Source organism: Polistes dominula, unplaced genomic scaffold (genome assembly GCF_049000335.1).
Source record: "Polistes dominula isolate Pdom_NZ unplaced genomic scaffold, Pdom_raw_medaka contig_37, whole genome shotgun sequence".
Lineage (NCBI taxonomy): Eukaryota > Metazoa > Arthropoda > Insecta > Hymenoptera > Vespidae > Polistes > Polistes dominula.
The window spans coordinates 5,201,432-5,221,099 of record NW_028301169.1 but is presented as its reverse complement, the minus strand read 5'-3'; the positions used below and the strand labels follow the sequence as shown (position 1 = coordinate 5,221,099).

Genomic DNA, 19,668 nt, shown 5'->3' with positions numbered 1-19,668 from the left:
TTTTTAATTAAAAATTTTTGAATTCATCTATCTTAAGGATTTAAGGGTTCATTCTGGTTTATACGCCGAAAAAAGGCTATTTTCACGATTTTTTTTAGGCTTTGTAGGATACATATACATATGAAAGTTTTTGGGTAAGATAAATACACTCTAGAAGTACGAGAAAGAAATTTTTTTTATTGTTTTTAACATTTTTTGACATTCAAAATGGCTGACAAACGTGAACCCTTCAAAAGTAGGTATGCTGTTGGCGGGCATCGAAATTTGAGAACAGGTGATCTAAAACAAAAAAATTAAACAGTTTTAAATTCAGTATGACAATGGCTATTGGGTATGCTACAATTATCAATTTTTATGAAAACAAAACAAAATGACGGCCATTTTTCGAAAAATAAAAAAATCAACGATTTTTTTCGCACTTTTTTACGAAAAAAATATAGTAAAAATTAATATTTTGACTTGATTGTAGCATGCGAGATAGCTATTCATGTGTAGAGTATGTGGTTAAAATTTCAGAAGGATCGGTTGAGTAGTTTCGGAGATATCATGCCCGCCAACCGAAAATACGTTGTTTCGAGAAAATGCGTTTAAAGTTTCTTTTAACAAATTTTTAAAAAGTCTGGCTTTACCTTATTCTGCGATGCCTGCACCATATAGTATGCCTTCTGCTTCTTCAAAATACTCATTTTCTTCCTCTTTAGTCTTTTTTCGTTGTGTCCTGGCCTCTATCAAAGATTCTCCGCTCAAACGATTGGCTGAGCGCACACGCATGTTGTCGCGGTTACTAGCGTAATTGACTGCGATAGGGCCAAATTTTATCCCCAAAACGTGCATTATTTTCAGTATTGGATCAAAACCTTCGTTGAATATACAAGCTGCGAATTTAAAAGCTATTTCAACAATTTTTGTACCATTAAATAGGTGTTTAGGCGCCATAGCCCAAACGCATTTGTTGAAGCACTCATTATTATTTTGAGTGTAAACATCTTTCAAGTAATTCTGTTTTTGTCAGGTCAACATCAACCTTTTGTTTTTTGCAGCTATATTCATGCAGAGACATTTCCACTTACACCATCGCAGATGATTTGTCTCCTCTATCTGTAATATCTGTATGTGTTTGGGTCGCAAAATAATATACTTAGACTGCTCGGTTCGGTCTAAAATTTTTGTATGATAATTCTACATATGTCTACTTTCGAAAAGTGCAAAAAAAAAATAGATTTTCTCAAAATGATAAACCAGAATGAACCCTTAATGGTGAAAAAAAAATTTCATATGAACTTGTACATTGAGAGAAAAATAACCTTTCCGATTTCTGTATATTTCATCAATTTATTTGATAATCTTGTATGAACTTATCGTATACGAGTACAATCAATTGCTCCATCAACACCAGGTATTCTAATAGCTCCCTTACCAAATCCTAGGTTTTTAAAAAGCCTCTGATTTTCTAATATATCTTCTTGAGTTTGTGGCATTTTTATGTAATCATTAAACAAGCTTTCAAGTAAAACACTTACGCGAAAAACTATTCTAGATATTGTTGGTTGGGAAATTGTCATAGTATCACCAAGGATGAGCTGGAAAAACAATTTTTTTATTTTCATTGAAAAATATATTTACTGAAAATTGAAAAATATATATAAATTTTTGAGAAGTAATAAAAATCCGTCATTAACAATAAAAATTATAATAATCATAACTGATAATTATCTGAAAGCTAGCAGTTGCATAAAATCGCAAACATATTAGCAATTGAAATACAGGTGGAATAGGTAATCCCCCAGTGAACACAAGACCTTCATATGATGTCATACGTACGTCATAAAGTCATCTTCAAATTTTTTCGTACACATGACGGAACCCAGTGAACACAAGACCTTAAAATGATGTCATACGTATGTCATAAAGTCATCTTCAAATTTTTGAAGTGAAAAGTGACTTTATTTATGACCTTAATCAGTTAAAAAGTCATATGTTCTGACATAAAAATGACGTAATAATTTCATCATATTCTTACAGCAAAAAACGAAAGGTTAAATTTTTTTTTTAAACTTTGTGTGTTGAGACTATAAATTAAGTATATAATATTGTAAAATTGTTTAATTGCATTATTTTAATTTAAAAAAAAAATTATTTAAAAATTTGTTTTCAATTAAATAAAAAAAATAGGAAACTAACTCAGCTTACTCTGAGACTGGCGGGGAAAATCGCAGATTTAGACAAAGTTTTTTTCTAGAAAATAAAAGAAATGAAAAATGGCGGACTTCGAGAAAATAACGGTTTTTCTCAAAAAATACGAAAACTTCATGGATTTTGTAATTTCGAAATTTTTTTGTATTTTTTTCTGAAAAGTAAATTTAAAAACAAATATTTAAAAAAAAACGTTACATTAGGTTGAATTTTAAAGAAGTTATAGCCATTTCAAAGAAAAGAGCCATTTTTTTCAAAAATTAAAAATTTTTTTTTGGGTTTGGTAAAAAAATTTGAAATAATTCTGAAAATTGTTTTTCATAGGGTAGCATAGGATAAAAAACTTTTAGCCAAATCGAAAGGGATCGGGGTCAAAAGTGACCGATTTAACGTGCAATGCCCCATATATACATATATCATCAAACTTTCATGTGTACTGATTTTTATCTCTGAATATCTTTTGAACAGTTAATTTAATCGCCAAAACATAAGACACCATTTTTATAGAGCAGTTAATTTCCTACAAAAATTTGTATTGTGCACTTTTTAATAGTCATTTATTGTCGAGTTATAAAATTCATAAACAAAAATGAAATTTGTCTAAAAATCATCAAATTTAAATCTTCAATATCATCCAAATGGTGAGGTTTACGGAAAAAATATAAGATACCTTTTTTGTAGAGCATTAAATTTCCTACAAAATTTCTATAGAATATTTTTCTGTACAATCAATAAATAATGAGGTATGAATTTTATTCTATTAGACTGAGAAAAAAATAAAAAACTGCGATACGGAGGATCTTCCTATTAAAATTAAGAGCTCATATTTGGTGAGAATTGTTTTAAGGTGTCTAGCAACCCATTTTTCCGTGGCACTTGAAAAAAAAAGACTTTTTTTATATATTTTTTTATATATTTTTTTATATATATATTATATATATATATATATCGCATAAATATAATGATGGGATTATAAAGTCACATTAATGTCATTTTTACGTCAGAACATATGACTTAATATTGAGGTCATAAATAAAGTCGCCATTACGTCATGTGTACAAAAAAAATTTGAAGATTACTGTATGACATACGTATGACATCATTTTAAGGTCTTGTGTTCACTGGGTATGATTTCTCCGTTATAGAAATTGCAAGCTTTAGAAAAATCTTTGAATTGCTGGATAATCGAAAAGTCTAATACGCGATGTATTGAAAATATTATAATATAAAATAAAAAGTATAATGTGAAATTACGTATTTATATATTCTTAGATCAATAATAATACAGGTAGCCCTCCTATAACACAGTAGATAGGTTCTTAGAAAATACCGTGTTTTGTGAAACCGTGTTGTATGAGACCCAAAGCTATGAGTCAAAAACTTTGGTTTGCAAACCATGGAGATGAAAATAAATACTTTCCGTAACACTATATCTTTAAAACAACAAGCCTCGCCGCTGCTGTAGAAGTACAGTGTTGTACAAAGGTTTTTTGAAAGGAAACCGTGTTATAGGAGAGCTACTTGTACTTTGACTAATTTAAATAGGCACGCAAGATCAATAATACTATTGTATTTATGTAATGAAATGTTTCTTAACCGACTACATGTTACAGAACAATAAATATAAAAGTAACAAAAGTAAAATATTATTTACATTACATTTCACTCCGCAGGCATTAAGGTATATTATTATCAAAATAAAAATATGTGAATATAATATAGCACGTATAATTATGTCTTCATTATCTGAATCAATATCAATACTATCATCAACATTGATATTATGTAAACCCAAAAAATCCATTCTTTACTTGTTTTCACAATTTTTTCAAATTAATTAATTTTTAATTGAAATTGATCTGAATAAATTTAAATTATGATTAATTGATTAACTTTAAACTATCACTAAACATTATTTTTGAATTATTATTTATTAATTTTTGATTATTATTTATTATTATCAATTAATTATCCTAACCTCAATGTTAACTGAGATGGTCTTAAGTCTACTAAAATGTTGACTTGAAAAAAACTCTCGTTTTGAGTAAAAAGTAAGGTTATTAAGATGATCTTATTTGACTATGAATAGAATACATCAACTGTTTGTAATTCTTAAGATCGTCTTAAGCGATGACTATGAATATCTATCCAATTGCACATCTTGGCTAAGATCAAACTTTTAAGCATATTTAAGACCATGCTTAAGGCGGACTTCAGTATAAGAGCGGACTATGAATATCGCGGAAAATAAGGTAAGCCACGTGTCCTATATTTGCTTGGACAACATTCAATTTTTATTTAATATTTCTGATATATAAACTAGGGTTTTTAAGGAAGGGAAACTTTTCTTTAACAAATAACTAAGGTTTTACTATCCCATCTATTAGGTTCGATCACGTGTTTTATTTCTCATTTTAATTTCTCCCATTTTTCCCTTATCATAGTTTTTCGTTTAGGCCAGAAGACTTTATTTTATATATATATATATATATATATATATATATATATATATATATATATATTTTTATTTAACAATATAAAAAAATGCCACCAACCAAAGACAAAAAGTCTGAAATTAAGGAGAAAAACACGATAAGGAAGATTCCAAAGAGTTCAACGGAACGTGTTCGTGCATTTCGTGCACGGCAGAAGGCGTTATTAAATGTGCAGAATAATATCACTAATGCGGATAATAATGCGTCCACTGTTAAAAATAGTAAAAACGATCATCGTCAGTATTTAAATATCTTCTAATCAATATATTTCTTCATTATTTTTTATTGCTCATATATCTCATACCTAATCGACATACGTCATGTTTAAAACATTAATTTTTATTATTCTCTAGTTAGGCGATTCTTTAGTAAATATTATTATTAATTTTTAATTTTTTTTATAGATGTTTCTCAAGTTAATACAAATTCTGACATTCCGCATTCACAATTTTAAGAAATAAATTTGCCCATGATATTTTTTGCGACAAATTTTTGAACAATATTTCCGGTTATGCATGCTGTTTGCGATCGTTTATGGTTCCACAATGATTTAAAACCACCACGAGCAGAACATGAAGAACTCTTACGTATAATAATTGAAAATTTTAATGAAATCAATGATATTTTACTTTGCAACACGTGTTACCAATCAATAGAGAAGAAAGTTATTCCAACATTGTCCCCATACAACGGTATTAAATATCAAAACATACCTGCGTCTTTACCACTTGATTTAATTTCTGAAAGACTTGTCTCTCCGCGAATTCCATTTATGCAAATTAGACGGTTGAGACACATCCATAGCCAATACGGAATTTACGGCCAAATTATTAATGTACCAGTCGAAGTAGACAATATGGTGAAACATTTACCTCGCAATATTGATGATGACCATTGTATTAACGTTCATATTAAGGAAAAACATGTGTGCAGATCACACGTGTTAGAAGTGAAATCTTCAAAAATCTAAGTTTCGAGAGAATCTGACGAATGCACAGTTTCAAGAGTATAAGATAATTGTAGGATTTATTTATTATAACATAATTACCATATATAATAAATGTCACCGGTATAATCTCTGGGTGGAATAGCTGATAAAATGAGCACTTTTCCAAATTCAAGCAATAAAAATGGAATGTTGAATATGATAGTTATAAATAGACACCAAAAGAAACGAAACAGTTTCACTTGACGTTACACATAAATATATATAAATATACTTCATCTTTTCGCCCGTTTTTTGATGAAAGTATTGCACTTGGTCTTCTTTTTATATTCTTTATAATTGTTTATCTACATTGGTGCAAAAAGGACGTCCTCTTTTTTTACGGATTCCTTTGTACTCCTAATATAAACATGATGCAATTTTCATTTTAAATGGTAATAAGTTATATTGATTCCTGAGTCTTACAAAATGCAATGAACAATCTCGCTTATATAACAGCTAAGCATTGACCACCGGTCTAATTTATCTACTTTTTTCGTAAAAATTTATCCTTCTAGAATTTTCCGCAAATAAAACTGATAAAAATAGTCAAGAATTGTTTACTGCAACGAATACTTAAACTATTTTCAACATTTGATGGAACACAAAAGCGTGATCCCAAATATACAGAAGATTTCTTTATAGGCAAATGTTACTTCAAAGTAACAGAACTTTATCATAAAAAAAATTAAAAAAATGATATTTAAGATGAAAAAAAATTAGTTTTTATAGATTTTTAAACTCAGAACTACTATATACATAATTTTTTATTTGGTAAAAAACCACAGAAACAAAAATAATATGAATGGAAAAAAAAATATTTCGCTTGCTACTACTGCAGACAGTTAATACAATATTTATTTTTGTTATTTTATGTTGATTATGCTAGAAACCGTCATAAATATGGTATTAGTTGTCTCGGAAAGATTAAAAAATTAGGATGTATATGACATTTCATTAAAAAAACAAAAATATTTTAGTAAAATGCTAAAAAATGAACATGTTACTTGAAAGTTACACGGGCCCATGGAGGGTTAAGATTGGATGACGAATGCTATAGCCATAGATAGAAAAAAAAATATATGTATATTTAAAATCTTATGATAACAACCGACATACGCAACTATACTTTTTTAACTAAATGACGATAAGCAACAACTGATGACGACTAGCGATTGGCGACTTTTCATAAAGACTCAATACCTGCTTCTTTATTTCCAGCAGCATGTGGTTCCCGAATTTTCCAAAACGTCCGATCTGATGCAATAAACAAAGTATCGGTATTGTTCGAGAACCTTCCAGACATACACACACACACACACACACACACAAAATTTACACAGTTTACACAGCACACACAACTTCTTTCTTTATTTCGAGCGTCGGTTCGTTTGTACCTTATTCTTTTGTAGCCTACAAGCTTCTCTCTGTTTATTCTTCTACCGATCTATCGCTCCTACCTACAAACAGGTTAAGTATCGATATTATATGAGATCATGCTTCGTAGTATGCAGTCGCAAACAAACACACACTATATTAAACTACATTAAACATATATTAAACCAGATTTAAATTATACTAAAGTACATTAATCCTATATTAAACTATATTAAATTAAATTGAAACCATATTAAACTACATTGAAACTATATTAAACTATATTGTAACTATATTAAAATACATTGAAACTATAATAAACAACATAGCAACTATATTTAACTACATTTAAACTATATGAAAATACATTGAAACTATATAAAACTACATTAAAACTATATTTAACTACAGTAAAACTATATGAAACTACATTGAAAATATAATAAACTACATAAAACTACATGTAATCTCTATTTAACTACATTAAAACTATATTAAGGGGCGGGTTAGGGTTTTCACTTTCAAAAAATCGAATTTTTTTTGTCTTATCTTATTGTTTAACATTTCAAGAATATGTCCCTAAAATTTTAAGCCGACCTAAGCAATATAATATTCTTGAAGTTATTGTCTTATTAATCTCCTAGCCTTTAACGCTATAACTCTAACAGCTATGGGCGTTCGGAATAGCAGTGCAGCTGTCGAACAGTTTATTCATTGCTATTGTCCTAACCCATTATCTAGTTTTAGAAATATTTTATTTTATAAAGGCAGGTAACTAAAGCCATAAAGATATATTTTATATTTGTATGTATACTATACACTACAATATTTTAAAGCAAGAAACGAGTGTCAGTTTGTCGATGTAAGTTCGACCGTGCGCTTGTCATTTTAGAATTTTCTCAAAAAATTTTCTGTACAAAAATGCCGAAAGTAAGCAAAGTTTCGAGAGAAGACCAACAAAGTGGAAGGATTTATTTGTGTAGATCAAGAAAAAGGTTTAATCCGAATAAAATAATAAAAGATGAGGTTACCACAAAAAGTGCTTCATCGAAAAAAATCAAGCTAAATACCAGTGCAAGTGTACCAGAAGACGTTGAAAAGAGGCTGAAGACATCAACAATGCCGCAGGAAGTTTGCTGTATGGAGCTGGAATCGATGATTCTGTGTAAGTTGAAAAACAAAAATTTTTTCTTCACTTTTTTAGTTCATAAACTTTGAACGCGTTTTTCTCAAAACTACTTTTTCAAAGTCCGTGTTCACTACCATTTAAAAACTACTTGACCGATTCATTTCAAACTTTGTACACATTTTCTACATATAAAATACCTCCCCCAACGTTTAGTTAAAATTTTTTTTTACATTAAGGGTGTTTCCCACCCACAAAATGGCGGAATTTTTCGTGGAAAATAACAGTTCACACTTTAGATGGCCACAAAAAATTTTTAAATGAAAAAAAAATTATCAGAGAACGTTGGGGAGAAGATTTGATTATAATTTGACTAAATTTTAATGGTTTTTCATTTTCAGATAATTTCCGGCCGAGTTATAGTGAACACCGCAAATTGTTTTTTTCCCAAGACGTTCTGGGGGAAGCTCTGTTACCGGCTTGTGTTTTAATATTTCTGCATGATAAAATTATACAACATTGTCAAAAGTATGCTCAATAATGTACAAAAGGTTCGAATAAAATAACTCAATCTATACTTGAGAAAAAAAATCGCAAAAAAAGTTTTTTTTTTACGCTGAAACCCTAACCCCTCCCTTAAACTACATTAAAACTTTATTAAACTACTTTGAAACTATATTAAATGCTATTAAAACTATATTAAACTACATTAAAATTATATTAAACTGCATTGAACCTATATTTTACTTCATTAAACCTATATTAAAATACATTAAACCTATATTACACAACATTAAACATATATTAAATATTACATATATTACATTTAATAGTATACTATAAAAATATTTAGATAGATTTATTTATATTTATATTTTAGTATATTAGAGATAGTATATTACTCACCTAGGGAGGTAAAGTAAGAAACGTCTCAGAGTACATGTAATTGGTGGCCGAGGCGAAGCCGAGGTCAACAAACATATGCTCTGAGGCTTTCTTATTTACTGCCCATGGTGAGTATACATTTTTTCTGCTCGACGTAGGCGGAAAGCGGCAACTTCGTTTTGAACAGCGGGAGAAACGTTGACGCTTTTCGCCCGGAGGGAAGAAAAATTTATTAATTGAACATAAATAAAAAAGTATATTACATACCTAGGGCAGTATAGTAAGAAAGCGGCACCTTCGTTGTGCACAGTTTTCAATAGAGCGTTACGACTTTCGACTTTTTTTTAGATATCGCTATGTCATTCTTTACAAACGACGGAAGAGTAGATATGTTCATTGTGTATGTGGAGTACAATAAAAATTCAGTTAATACTAAAGATGCATATCATCAGAGATATCCTAATCGGAGGCAGCCGCAAAGATCATACTTTCACAAATTTTGTGAGTAACGGTTCCTTTGTTAAACCAAAGCGAGTAGTTGAAAAACCAGTTGCTCAATATAAACAATTAATTGTCAACGTATTGGCATACATAACAGGGAATCCCAATGCTTTGTCACGAGAAATAGCCAGGGAATGTAATATTAGTCAAAGTTCTGTAATGCGGATTTTAAAAGAACATAAATATCATCTATATCGTTATTCGATAGGACACACTTTACGTGTAGGGGATGATATTAGAAGAATGAGTTTTTGTCAATTTTTTCCTAGACAAGCACAAAGAAGGGAAACTTTTGCAGAAAGAATTTTATGGACAGATGATGCACTTTTATTAGTAATGGAATGTTCAATAGACGCAATGAACATACATGATCTACGGAAAACCTTCATTTAAGAAGAAACACAAACAATCAAGTTCATTTTAATGTTAATGTTTGGTGTGGTATTCTAGATACATGCGTCATCGGGCCGTATTCTTGTAAAATACTCAAATTGTAACGAGATATTTGAGCACAATCTACCAAGAAAATTGGTCTAGTACCCGTAGTCCAATACCTTGGCCACCTCGTTCTTCGGACTTGAACCCATTAGACTTTTTTCTTTGGGGTTATCTAAAAGATAAAGTGTATTCACGTTCTTTTATATTAGCCGATGATTTGATAAGCGTATAACAATGTATTGTTCCAATATAAATTCAAATCAATTAAAAAATATAATGAAAAATGTAAAAAAGCGCATTAGAAAATGTTTAGAATGCAATGGAGGAACATTCGAACATTTATTGTAATAAAATACATTGCTGATATAAAACATCAAATATCACGCAAACTATTGACATTTCGATGACTTTCACTTTTGATGACTTTTTAACTCAGAATAAAAAAAGGAATCGAATAGTATAAAAAAAAATATAAAGTTCCATTTAAAAAAAAAATCATGTGTGCAGATCACACGTGTTAGAAGTGAAATCTTCAAAAATCTAAGTTTCGAGAGAATCTGACGAATGCACAGTTTCAAGAGTATAAGATAATTGTAGGATTTATTTATTTTAATATTATTACTTTATATAATAAGGGTTACCGGTATGGTCTCTGGGTGGAATTTCTGATAAAAAGTGCACTTTTCACAATTCAAGCAAAAAAAACGGAATGCTGAATGCGATAGTTATAAATAATCACCAAAATGGTAGGATGTTTATCAAAGGAAATATAATTCGTCAGAAATTAGGTAAATATAAATAATCCTTTTTTTCAAACTCATGTATAAAACTTTTTTTGTTAGTATGATTTTCAATTTCCCCTTTTTCATCTACATTCTTGCGCTATTTAACAAACATTTTAGGATAGACGAAATAAAGACGTTATGAAAAACATATGGAAAATACTGCTGGACTGAACGAAGGTTCTGGTAAAATGCTATGAGAGATCTAATAGAGATATTCTCTAGAAATGTTTTTTCAACTCTGTAGCCTACCACACTTCGAGACCCTTATTATTTATAACATATCTCGTCCTTATTCTTTGGACCACAAACTTATCTTTCTAAATACTCTCGTCTAAATAAAGATCTGAAAAACGAAAAATCTAAAAAATGCATTGAATCGTATCGTAAATTATCAAGCTGTGTACACTACGAGTCTCAGATTTCAGCTCCGTGGTAAGCTCCACAGATTCACGCTGGGCGTTCAACACCTTAAAAATGTTTTTATTTTATTGAAAAATTACTATAAGTTTCTTAAATACGAAAATATCATAATTTATAATATAATTTTCATATATGCATGGGTCAGTACATCTCTTTGGATATTTTTCATATAAAAATCAAATTTAATAGACATATTTTATTTTTAGGTATCAAATATATTTTATAAAGAAGCAAAATATAAAAATGTGACAGTAATTTACTTGCTTTTGAATGGAATTTGTCAGCTGCTCCTCATTTATTCCACAGTATTCTCTAATTCTTTTCTCTGATGTATCTGGTAATCCTTTTTTTTTTTTTAATATTTCAGACAATACAATTATTATATATTCTATGTACTTCATAATTATTTATTATAATATTTGCGAAATAAAGAATTTAATACTAATTTTTCAATAAAATAGAAACATTTTTGAATAGAAAAGATATGACACGTTGTAAAAAAAAAAACTATAGGCATAAATATTATCGCATCGATAATAAAGATAATAAATGTAGATTGAATTTCAACAGATCTTTCCTGCTTTTTAAAATTCTTTTCTCATGATAAGGAACCGACCTTGGGGTGTAGGTAACTGACAAAAACTAATATTTTCAAAATTCTATCCATCAACGGAATGCTAAATGCGATAGCCATAGATAGAGACGAAAATTGTAGAATATTTGTCGACAGAAAGATACGCCGTCCTAATACAAGTAAATATAATATACATTTTTTTGAAACTAAGGTAGATGAATTTTTTCTGTCTTACACTTTTCACACTTTCTGTTAATGTGAGATATTTTTATCATGGGTTAGCATACACAAGTATTTCTTTTTGTGTTGCAACTAATAACTGTGGATGCTGTTAAAGAAGGGAACAATTGTGATCGTATTTTTTTCGTTTCATCGGATTTTGAATTACAACGATCTTAATATCTATTTATCATTTCCGTTGTTTTATTTTATAATATTAAAAACTTTTTAAAAATTTATTTTCTATATTTTTTTTTCTATATCTGTAAAATAAGTTATATTATTTTATTCTTATTGGAAATATAAAGTAAATAAGGTTTATTTGTTTTTGTCACGTGTCTAGTTTCTTCTATTTAAAAACTTTTCTATTTTATTGAAAAATTAGTATAAATTTCCTAAATACGGAAACATTAAAATTAAAAAACACATCTTTGGATATTTATAAGAAAAATATTCTACAATGTTGTTTAATTTTTTTTTCTCTGATGTATCTGATAATTATTTCATTTTTTTGTAAAATATTGCAGACAATACAATTATTATATTCAATATATTTCGTAATTGTTAATTACAATATTTGCGAAATAAATAATAATTTAATATTAATTTTTCAATAAAATGGAGACATTTTTAAATAGAAAAGAAATGACACGTTTGGTAAAATAAAAACAGACCACGCACCTTCTTTGTTTATGTCGACCGTCGGTTCATTTGGACCTTATACTTTTGTCGCATACCTAGGTGCTTATCTCTGTTTATTCTTTTACCCTTCTATCGCTCCTACCTACAAACATTTCGAATATCGAAAGAATATGTGTGTTTACGCTTTGTAGTATGCAGTCGCACACAAATACACACATATACAACCAGGAGCGATAACTACGAAGCATAGCATAAAGAGGAGACCGAGAATAGGAAAAACTGTATAGCTATATTCCGTCTCATTCTCTCGCAGGCTAAATCCTATATGTTTGTCTCTTTTACTCTCATTATTTAGTATAGCAGCCGTTTCATAGCTTCGTTACATAGCTCCGTTTCTGTTTTTTTACTTTTCAGATCACTCCCATTCTAAAGAAGTTTTCACTTCAAAAAGTGCAACTGCATCTAGCGGGTGCATCGATGCATTTTCAAAAAAATTAAGGTCATAGAAAGTTGAAATTTGTTATGCCATATAACTTTTTCCTTTATCATTTTTTTCTATTCTTGAAAAAAAGTTATTACCCGTTTCAGTTACAAGATTCATCCTGTATATTACATTACGTAGTAGTCCTTTGTCTGAATCTACTCTCTAAGCCTCGCACGAGCCACGCGATGAGCATTGCGTCTATTTGTCCTAATTAAATATAGTTTAAAGCAACTAAGTCTGCCTATCATTTTTTCAACCACCTCTAATCTCATCAAAAACGTAACATTATGAAGAGTAAAATGCAAACTGCATTTTCACTGATTATTGACCACCACATTATAAAACATATAAGAATATGAACAGTAGAAGAAGTCAATCGAGTTTTAGATTGGTAAAAACAGTTTTCAACGGAAGTTTTTAAATCAGATAATTGTACTCTTACAATTTATAAAAGTAAGCCAAAGAAAAAAGTACTTTTATTTAGTTCCAAATATAGATCTATGAAATTTGAAAAAAAGGATAAAAGTTTACCTGAGACCATTTCATATTATAACCAAACTAAATTCGGCGTGGATATAACCGATCAAATGGCGAAGAAATATAGTACAAAATCAAAGTCTCACAGATGTCCTAGCTAAGTATTTTTCAATATCCTTGATTTAGCAGGCACACATAAATACTTATATATTATATAAAAAAACGACAGGAGAAAATATATCTAGACAAGATTTTTTACTCCAGTTAGCAGTAGAACTTGCCGCTGATTATCGAGAAACCAAAAAAAACAAATAATAATAACAAATACTGAAATAACATCAACTAATTCTACGACAGATTCTAAAAACGTAAAAATTGTCAAATAAAGTATTGTAAAGACAATAAAACCACCAAAATCTATTCTAAATGTGGGAAGTACGTTTGCGGAAAATGTACATTGGAACCTTCTGCATCTGTTAAAAAATGCGAAGCTCAATGAATTAGCTATAAAAAGTTTTTGTTTTTTATAAAAAAATACGGCTTTGTTTAATTATTACCTTAAAGTTACTTTGTTTAATATTTCCTTACTAAAATCAATATTTCTCCATTCAATCAGGAAAAATAAAGTCATTTTCTAAAAACCGGTCATTTGACCAGTACTAAACGTACCGTTTTTGGGACGTTTAGTGTTAAATAAACTCATTTTAAATATTCAATTATTTTTTCAACAAGAAGTCTGCTATCTCTTGTGCGCAACATTTTTTTCAAAAAACAGCGAATTAATAATTAGCAACCTAAAAAACAAAAAAATTATACTAAGTTTTCATATCTCAGTAACGTCATTGCAATTTTGAGTCTATGTGACTCAGCTTGTAGAATGACTTAACAAAAAAAATTAATAACAACTATTTAAAAAGATAGCATTTCAAACGAAGTTATATATTTAATTTGAAAAGGTGAGTTTTTTCATTTGTGAAAACATATCGGTTGCATCCATTCGATTGCACTTTTTATATATTTCATTCGCAAATAAGGTCAATAAATAGTACTTCTATATTGCATTGTTTTTTAATCTAACTTCGTCGTGCATCTGATCAGTGAGATAAATATACTTGTTTATTGGGTTGTATCAGTGTATTTATTTGTATTTCTTGTGACATTTTTGCATACGATTAAATAAATAATTAAAAGAGGTTAATATATTAAATTTCTTTATTCAACAATGTTTTTCACTATATTTTTGGGAATGGTTTCCTTTCTGTTTTTATTACACTGCTCTATAAAATACCGAAGAATAACAAGAATTCTTGAAGTACTTCCAGGCCCAAAAGCATATCCAATCATAGGAAATTTGCTTCATTTTCAAGAAAAAAATGGTAAATTTATATAAGAGTAAAAATTTCGTCAAGAAAATATATTTACTTTATTGTAATTCTACCTACACGATGTAATAATTCTCACTTACCATAGATATTTTTCCCATACTTTAGAAAAACTTTTCAAAACATTTTATGTGATGGACCAGAAACATTATCCAACATATAAAATATGGACCTTCTTTATAACAACGGTAGTTTTACTTCATCCGAAAGATATCGAGGTAAATAATTATAATATGCAAGCAATATAAAAATTTTTTGTTTTCTTTCTCAATAATACTAAACGTATCAATACCCATCATTTGATCAGTTTTTATTTTTTATAACATAAAATATAAAATTTATTGTTTTTTCATTTTTTATTAATTATCTTTACGATAAATAGTAATAATAAATATTTCTTTTTACTATCTAAGAAATTTTACATTGATTTTTTCAATAAAAAAAATTTACAATAAAATAAAATTAGTATATAAATATCTTTTAACTAAAGGTACTTATGAGGAGTCCCAAACACATAACAAAAAGTGTCTTTTATAAATTCTTAAAACCATGGCTATCGACCGGATTGATAACAAGTACAGGTAAACAATTTTAGAAAAAGCAAAATGTATTAAATATAATAAATTAAATTTAAGATAAAATTTGACTCAACAGGACCCAAATGGCAACATCGAAGAAAAATTTTGACTCCCACTTTTCACTTTAATATTCTCAAACATTTCGTAGTCACTTTAAATGAAGAGGCGCGGTACCTTGTATCATCAATGAAAGAACAAGGAAAGGGAAATCCAATCATACAGAATCTAGAGGAACTTATAACCGAACATACATTAAATGCGATATGTGGTAAATTAAAGAATATTTCTTTACGTTATAATAATCATAAAAATATAATTACTATCAAAAAGAATATTTACAGAAACCGCTATGGGCACATCTTTACAGGGGAATGGCGAACTTGAGTTTAAATATCGCAAAGCCGTTCATGCTATGCTCGGAATCGTTCTACACAGGTAAGACATAATTTTATCATGTTACTCTATTAAATACCGAATTTGTTTTAACATAAATTGTAAAAAGTAACCATAATTAAGAGAATTAAAAACGTTCTATCATTTATTAGAAGTTTGAGACCTTGGTATTTTTTTGACACCATATTTGCATTATCACCAAAAGGACGATTACAAGAGGAACTATTACAAACGTTGCATGGTTTTACGAATAAAGTATGTATAGTATATTCCTAACCTGCGTTCTAAAAAGAGTCATATCAATTTCAAAAATTATTATTCTTATTTTAGATAATTGCAGAAAGAAAAAGTTTTCACGAAGAAACTAAAGGAAAATATTTAAAATGTTTGGAAGAGATTGACGAAAATATCGGTTTTTCCGACGGATACGACAAAAATTACAAAAGTATTTTAATTGATCTAGAATAATAATTCATATTCGCATAAAAAATATTAATCGGATGTTTTTATCATAGATCCGATGCACAAGAAAAAACTTGCCATGTTAGATTTACTAATAGCAGCTTCTTGGAATGGAAATCAAATCGATGATGAAGGAATCAGAGAGGAAGTGGATACATTTATGTTTGCAGTAAGCTTCAGTATATTTATTTTTTTCTAATATTAAGATGAAATGAAAATAATTTAGAAAAAAAATCTCCGTAGGGTCACGACACTACTGCAACGGCATTGGTCTTTCTTCTGAGTCTTATAGCTAAACATAAAGACGTTCAGGTGACGTTTTTAGCATAACAATGGATACAATATTTAATAACAACTATGGATGTAAATTATAATTTGTTATAATTATATAGAATTCTTTTAATGACAATTTATGTTATAGGAACGTATAAGAGAAGAAGTGAATAGTATTATGAACCAAGAAAATTATCAAATGACGATGTCAGAGCTTCAAGGATTTTCATATTTAGAGAGATGTATAAAAGAATCTCTTCGTTTATACCCAAGTGTTCATTTCGTGTCTCGTTATTTAACTGAGGATATGCAGTTAAGTATGTAACATAATCATCGTACATTCTAATATATGCATTCATATTTTATCATTTTGATGAAATAATCCTAATTATAACATTTTCAGACAAATTTTTAATCCCAGCTGGTACGAATGTTCGAGTTAACATCTTTCATTTACACCGAAATCCAGAATTTTGGCCCAATCCTGATGTTTTCGATCCTGATAGATTTTTACCAGAAAATATTAGCAAACGTAATGCGTACTGTTATATTCCATTTAGCGCAGGATTAAGAAACTGCATTGGTAAGAATACTATACATAAGAAGATTATACTTAAATTCAAAAAAGATTTATATTCCAATATTACCTTTTTTCTAGGTCAAAAATATGCAATGTTTGAAATAAAACTAATGGTTGCCCACATATTACATAATTTTTATTTAGAACCAGTAGAGGATTTGGATGACATTAAATTGATGGGAAATATTATTTTGCGACCAGCAACACCACTTCGTGTCAAATTTATTCCAATAAAATCATAAAAACTAAATTCTTTTTAATTGTATATTTCATCAAATGAATTATATTTTACAGTAAGAGAATTACTCTTATTATTAGATGATCGAGCTTCTCGGAACTCTTAACTAATGGCAGTAGCTCTCAGGTGCTAGCCCTATCACCACACCAACGCGCATGCTCTCGACGATGAAGAATATGCTATTATTCTAATCGTTTTTTCTATGGCCATTACAAGGTTTTTGTATGTAGGTTATCTCAGTTCTTTTTAACACATTTTATACTGTTTTTTTTAACTTATGCGCCTAACTCATCTAGCACTCATCGTAGCGACTTTTGCATTGGTGCACAATTAGTACAAAGCTCATTTAATGCATCACCATTTACACTCAACGGAACACGTGCATGTACCGAAACCACGTGCATTAATATTTTCAGGGTGATCTTATTTCACTCGAATCGCGTCAGTATTGATAGAATCAACTTCTCTCAGTGTCATAACTCCTTTGTTAACTCATTTAGAATATTTATCGATATACTCAAGTAAACACTCACTGTAATTGACCAATAAATACTACACTTTCCGTCCTAATTTAGACCTCCGAAATGTTGAATTTTGACCTTTCCACGAAATTTATGGATAACATCTTCATAAACAATCACTTTGTCTTATCCAAAATAGATACCAATATTATTTTTGTACTAGATTTATTACTTGGCTTTAATATTGAAAAATATATTAGTAATTTCGTAAATTATTTTGTAGGATATCAATAATTTATCTCTACTGAATATTTTTATACGTAATGTTATGTAAAATTTGAAAAAAAAAATCGGGTCACTGAACTTACTTGGCCGGACTCAAACCATGGATCTTTCGCTTTCCGTGCGAATGCTCTATCCAGAACTTACCGATTAAATCTTTCGATGAATGTATTTTTAAGTAGTAGATTATGGAGACGCCCCTCTTACAATTATATTATATTTACGTATTTATATTTTGAAATAGTTATATACCTTAATGTCTACGAGTCGAAATGCAATATATGTGGGACGAACGCCTCCATGCCAAGCTTTCCGGGCAGTCGCCCGTAAAACGAAAGATCCGGGCTCGAGTCCCGGACTAGTCAGTCCAGTGGTCCAGTTTTTTTCACGAAGCTTACATATATATAATATTTCACTTTTGTAATTTTCACTTTTATTGTTCTTTAACATATAGTCGGTTAAGACACGTTGTGCTCCACAAATAGTATTGTTGATCTTGTATGTCTATTTAAATAAGTCAATGTATTATTTTTGACCTAAGCATACATGAATACGTAATTTCACATTGTGCTTTTTATTTTAAATTGTAATATTTTCAATACATCGCGCATTAAACTTTCTGATCATCATCTAGCGATTCAAAGATTTTTCTAAAACTTGAAAATTCTATTACAGAAAAATACTAATAATGTAAGTAATTTTCTATTTCATAGTTATAAATATATAAATTAAAAGTACTGCTGATAATGCTTTGGTGTCACCGTGTTTTATTCATATCGCTGAAATTGCCATTGTTACAATAGCCTATATCAACTAACGATAAAACGAGTAGGTTTTTCAATTGTAGGAAAATTATAGCCTTATGTAAATATAAGTTGTTCTAATATCGAATAATATTGAAAAAGTGAGAACGTTTTTGTACAGTCACATTTCACCTATAGAATGACCTTCACTAATTCTGAAACCGTCTTAACGACAGAGGTTTTAAATCACGAAAATTTTGCTAAAAGTGTAAATATTACGCTTTATTTGAGAAATTTCTTAACATAGAGACTTTTTCAGTTGAACCTTTACTATTTTATCCAACTATTTTTTATGGATAAATAATTATGCACTTCTGTAAATAGACAGTTGAAACATGAGCATTTGCGACTCGCTACGCCCCGAAAATTTTATATCTCGTGACAGGAAAACACTTTTTAAGCGCCCCTCGACGTTATTCTACTCAAAATTTGAAACCTATGCTTATAAGAAGCTGACCGAAGGAAATTGGGAAACGATAACGTGTAATTCGTGCATTAAGAAGGGTGCTAGAGATGCCGACATTTTGTAATTGAAAGATATCTGTTACCTTCTGAAAAAAAATCACTTCACTGTTAGCAGTCTTTGAGCTTGGGTTGTCACTATAATTTGTAATA

The 19,668-nt window shown here is 29.2% G+C and overlaps 2 protein-coding genes across 4 annotated transcripts in view; one reads left to right on the top strand and one right to left on the bottom strand.

Annotated features, from left to right (window-relative positions):
- Positions 1-157: 157 nt before the first annotated feature.
- LOC107073637 (uncharacterized) overlaps positions 158-19,668 on the bottom strand; it is a 48,034-nt gene continuing 28,523 nt past the window's right edge. For 2 of the 3 annotated variants that reach the window (XR_016178820.1, XR_016178819.1), the window contains 2 exons: positions 630-875; positions 158-279 (listed from right to left, as the gene is read on the bottom strand). Coding sequence is in view for 1 of the 3 variants with exons in the window: in XM_089179213.1 (XP_089035339.1) it covers positions 631-936 (306 nt within the window). In the remaining 2 variants the exon portion in view is untranslated. Of the gene's footprint in view, positions 280-629; positions 1,424-1,520; positions 1,581-19,668 lie in introns of all 3 variants that reach the window. The other variant, XM_089179213.1, reaches the window with a different exon arrangement.
- LOC107073553 (cytochrome P450 4C1) lies at positions 14,571-18,081 on the top strand. The gene is made up of 12 exons (XM_015334245.2): positions 14,571-14,977; positions 15,092-15,201; positions 15,474-15,564; positions 15,638-15,829; positions 15,903-15,996; positions 16,107-16,209; positions 16,285-16,399; positions 16,470-16,585; positions 16,660-16,728; positions 16,838-17,006; positions 17,093-17,272; positions 17,348-18,081. Exons 1-12 carry the CDS (start codon positions 14,824-14,826, stop codon positions 17,509-17,511), a joined length of 1,557 nt encoding a protein of 518 aa, XP_015189731.1. The 5' UTR covers positions 14,571-14,823; the 3' UTR covers positions 17,512-18,081.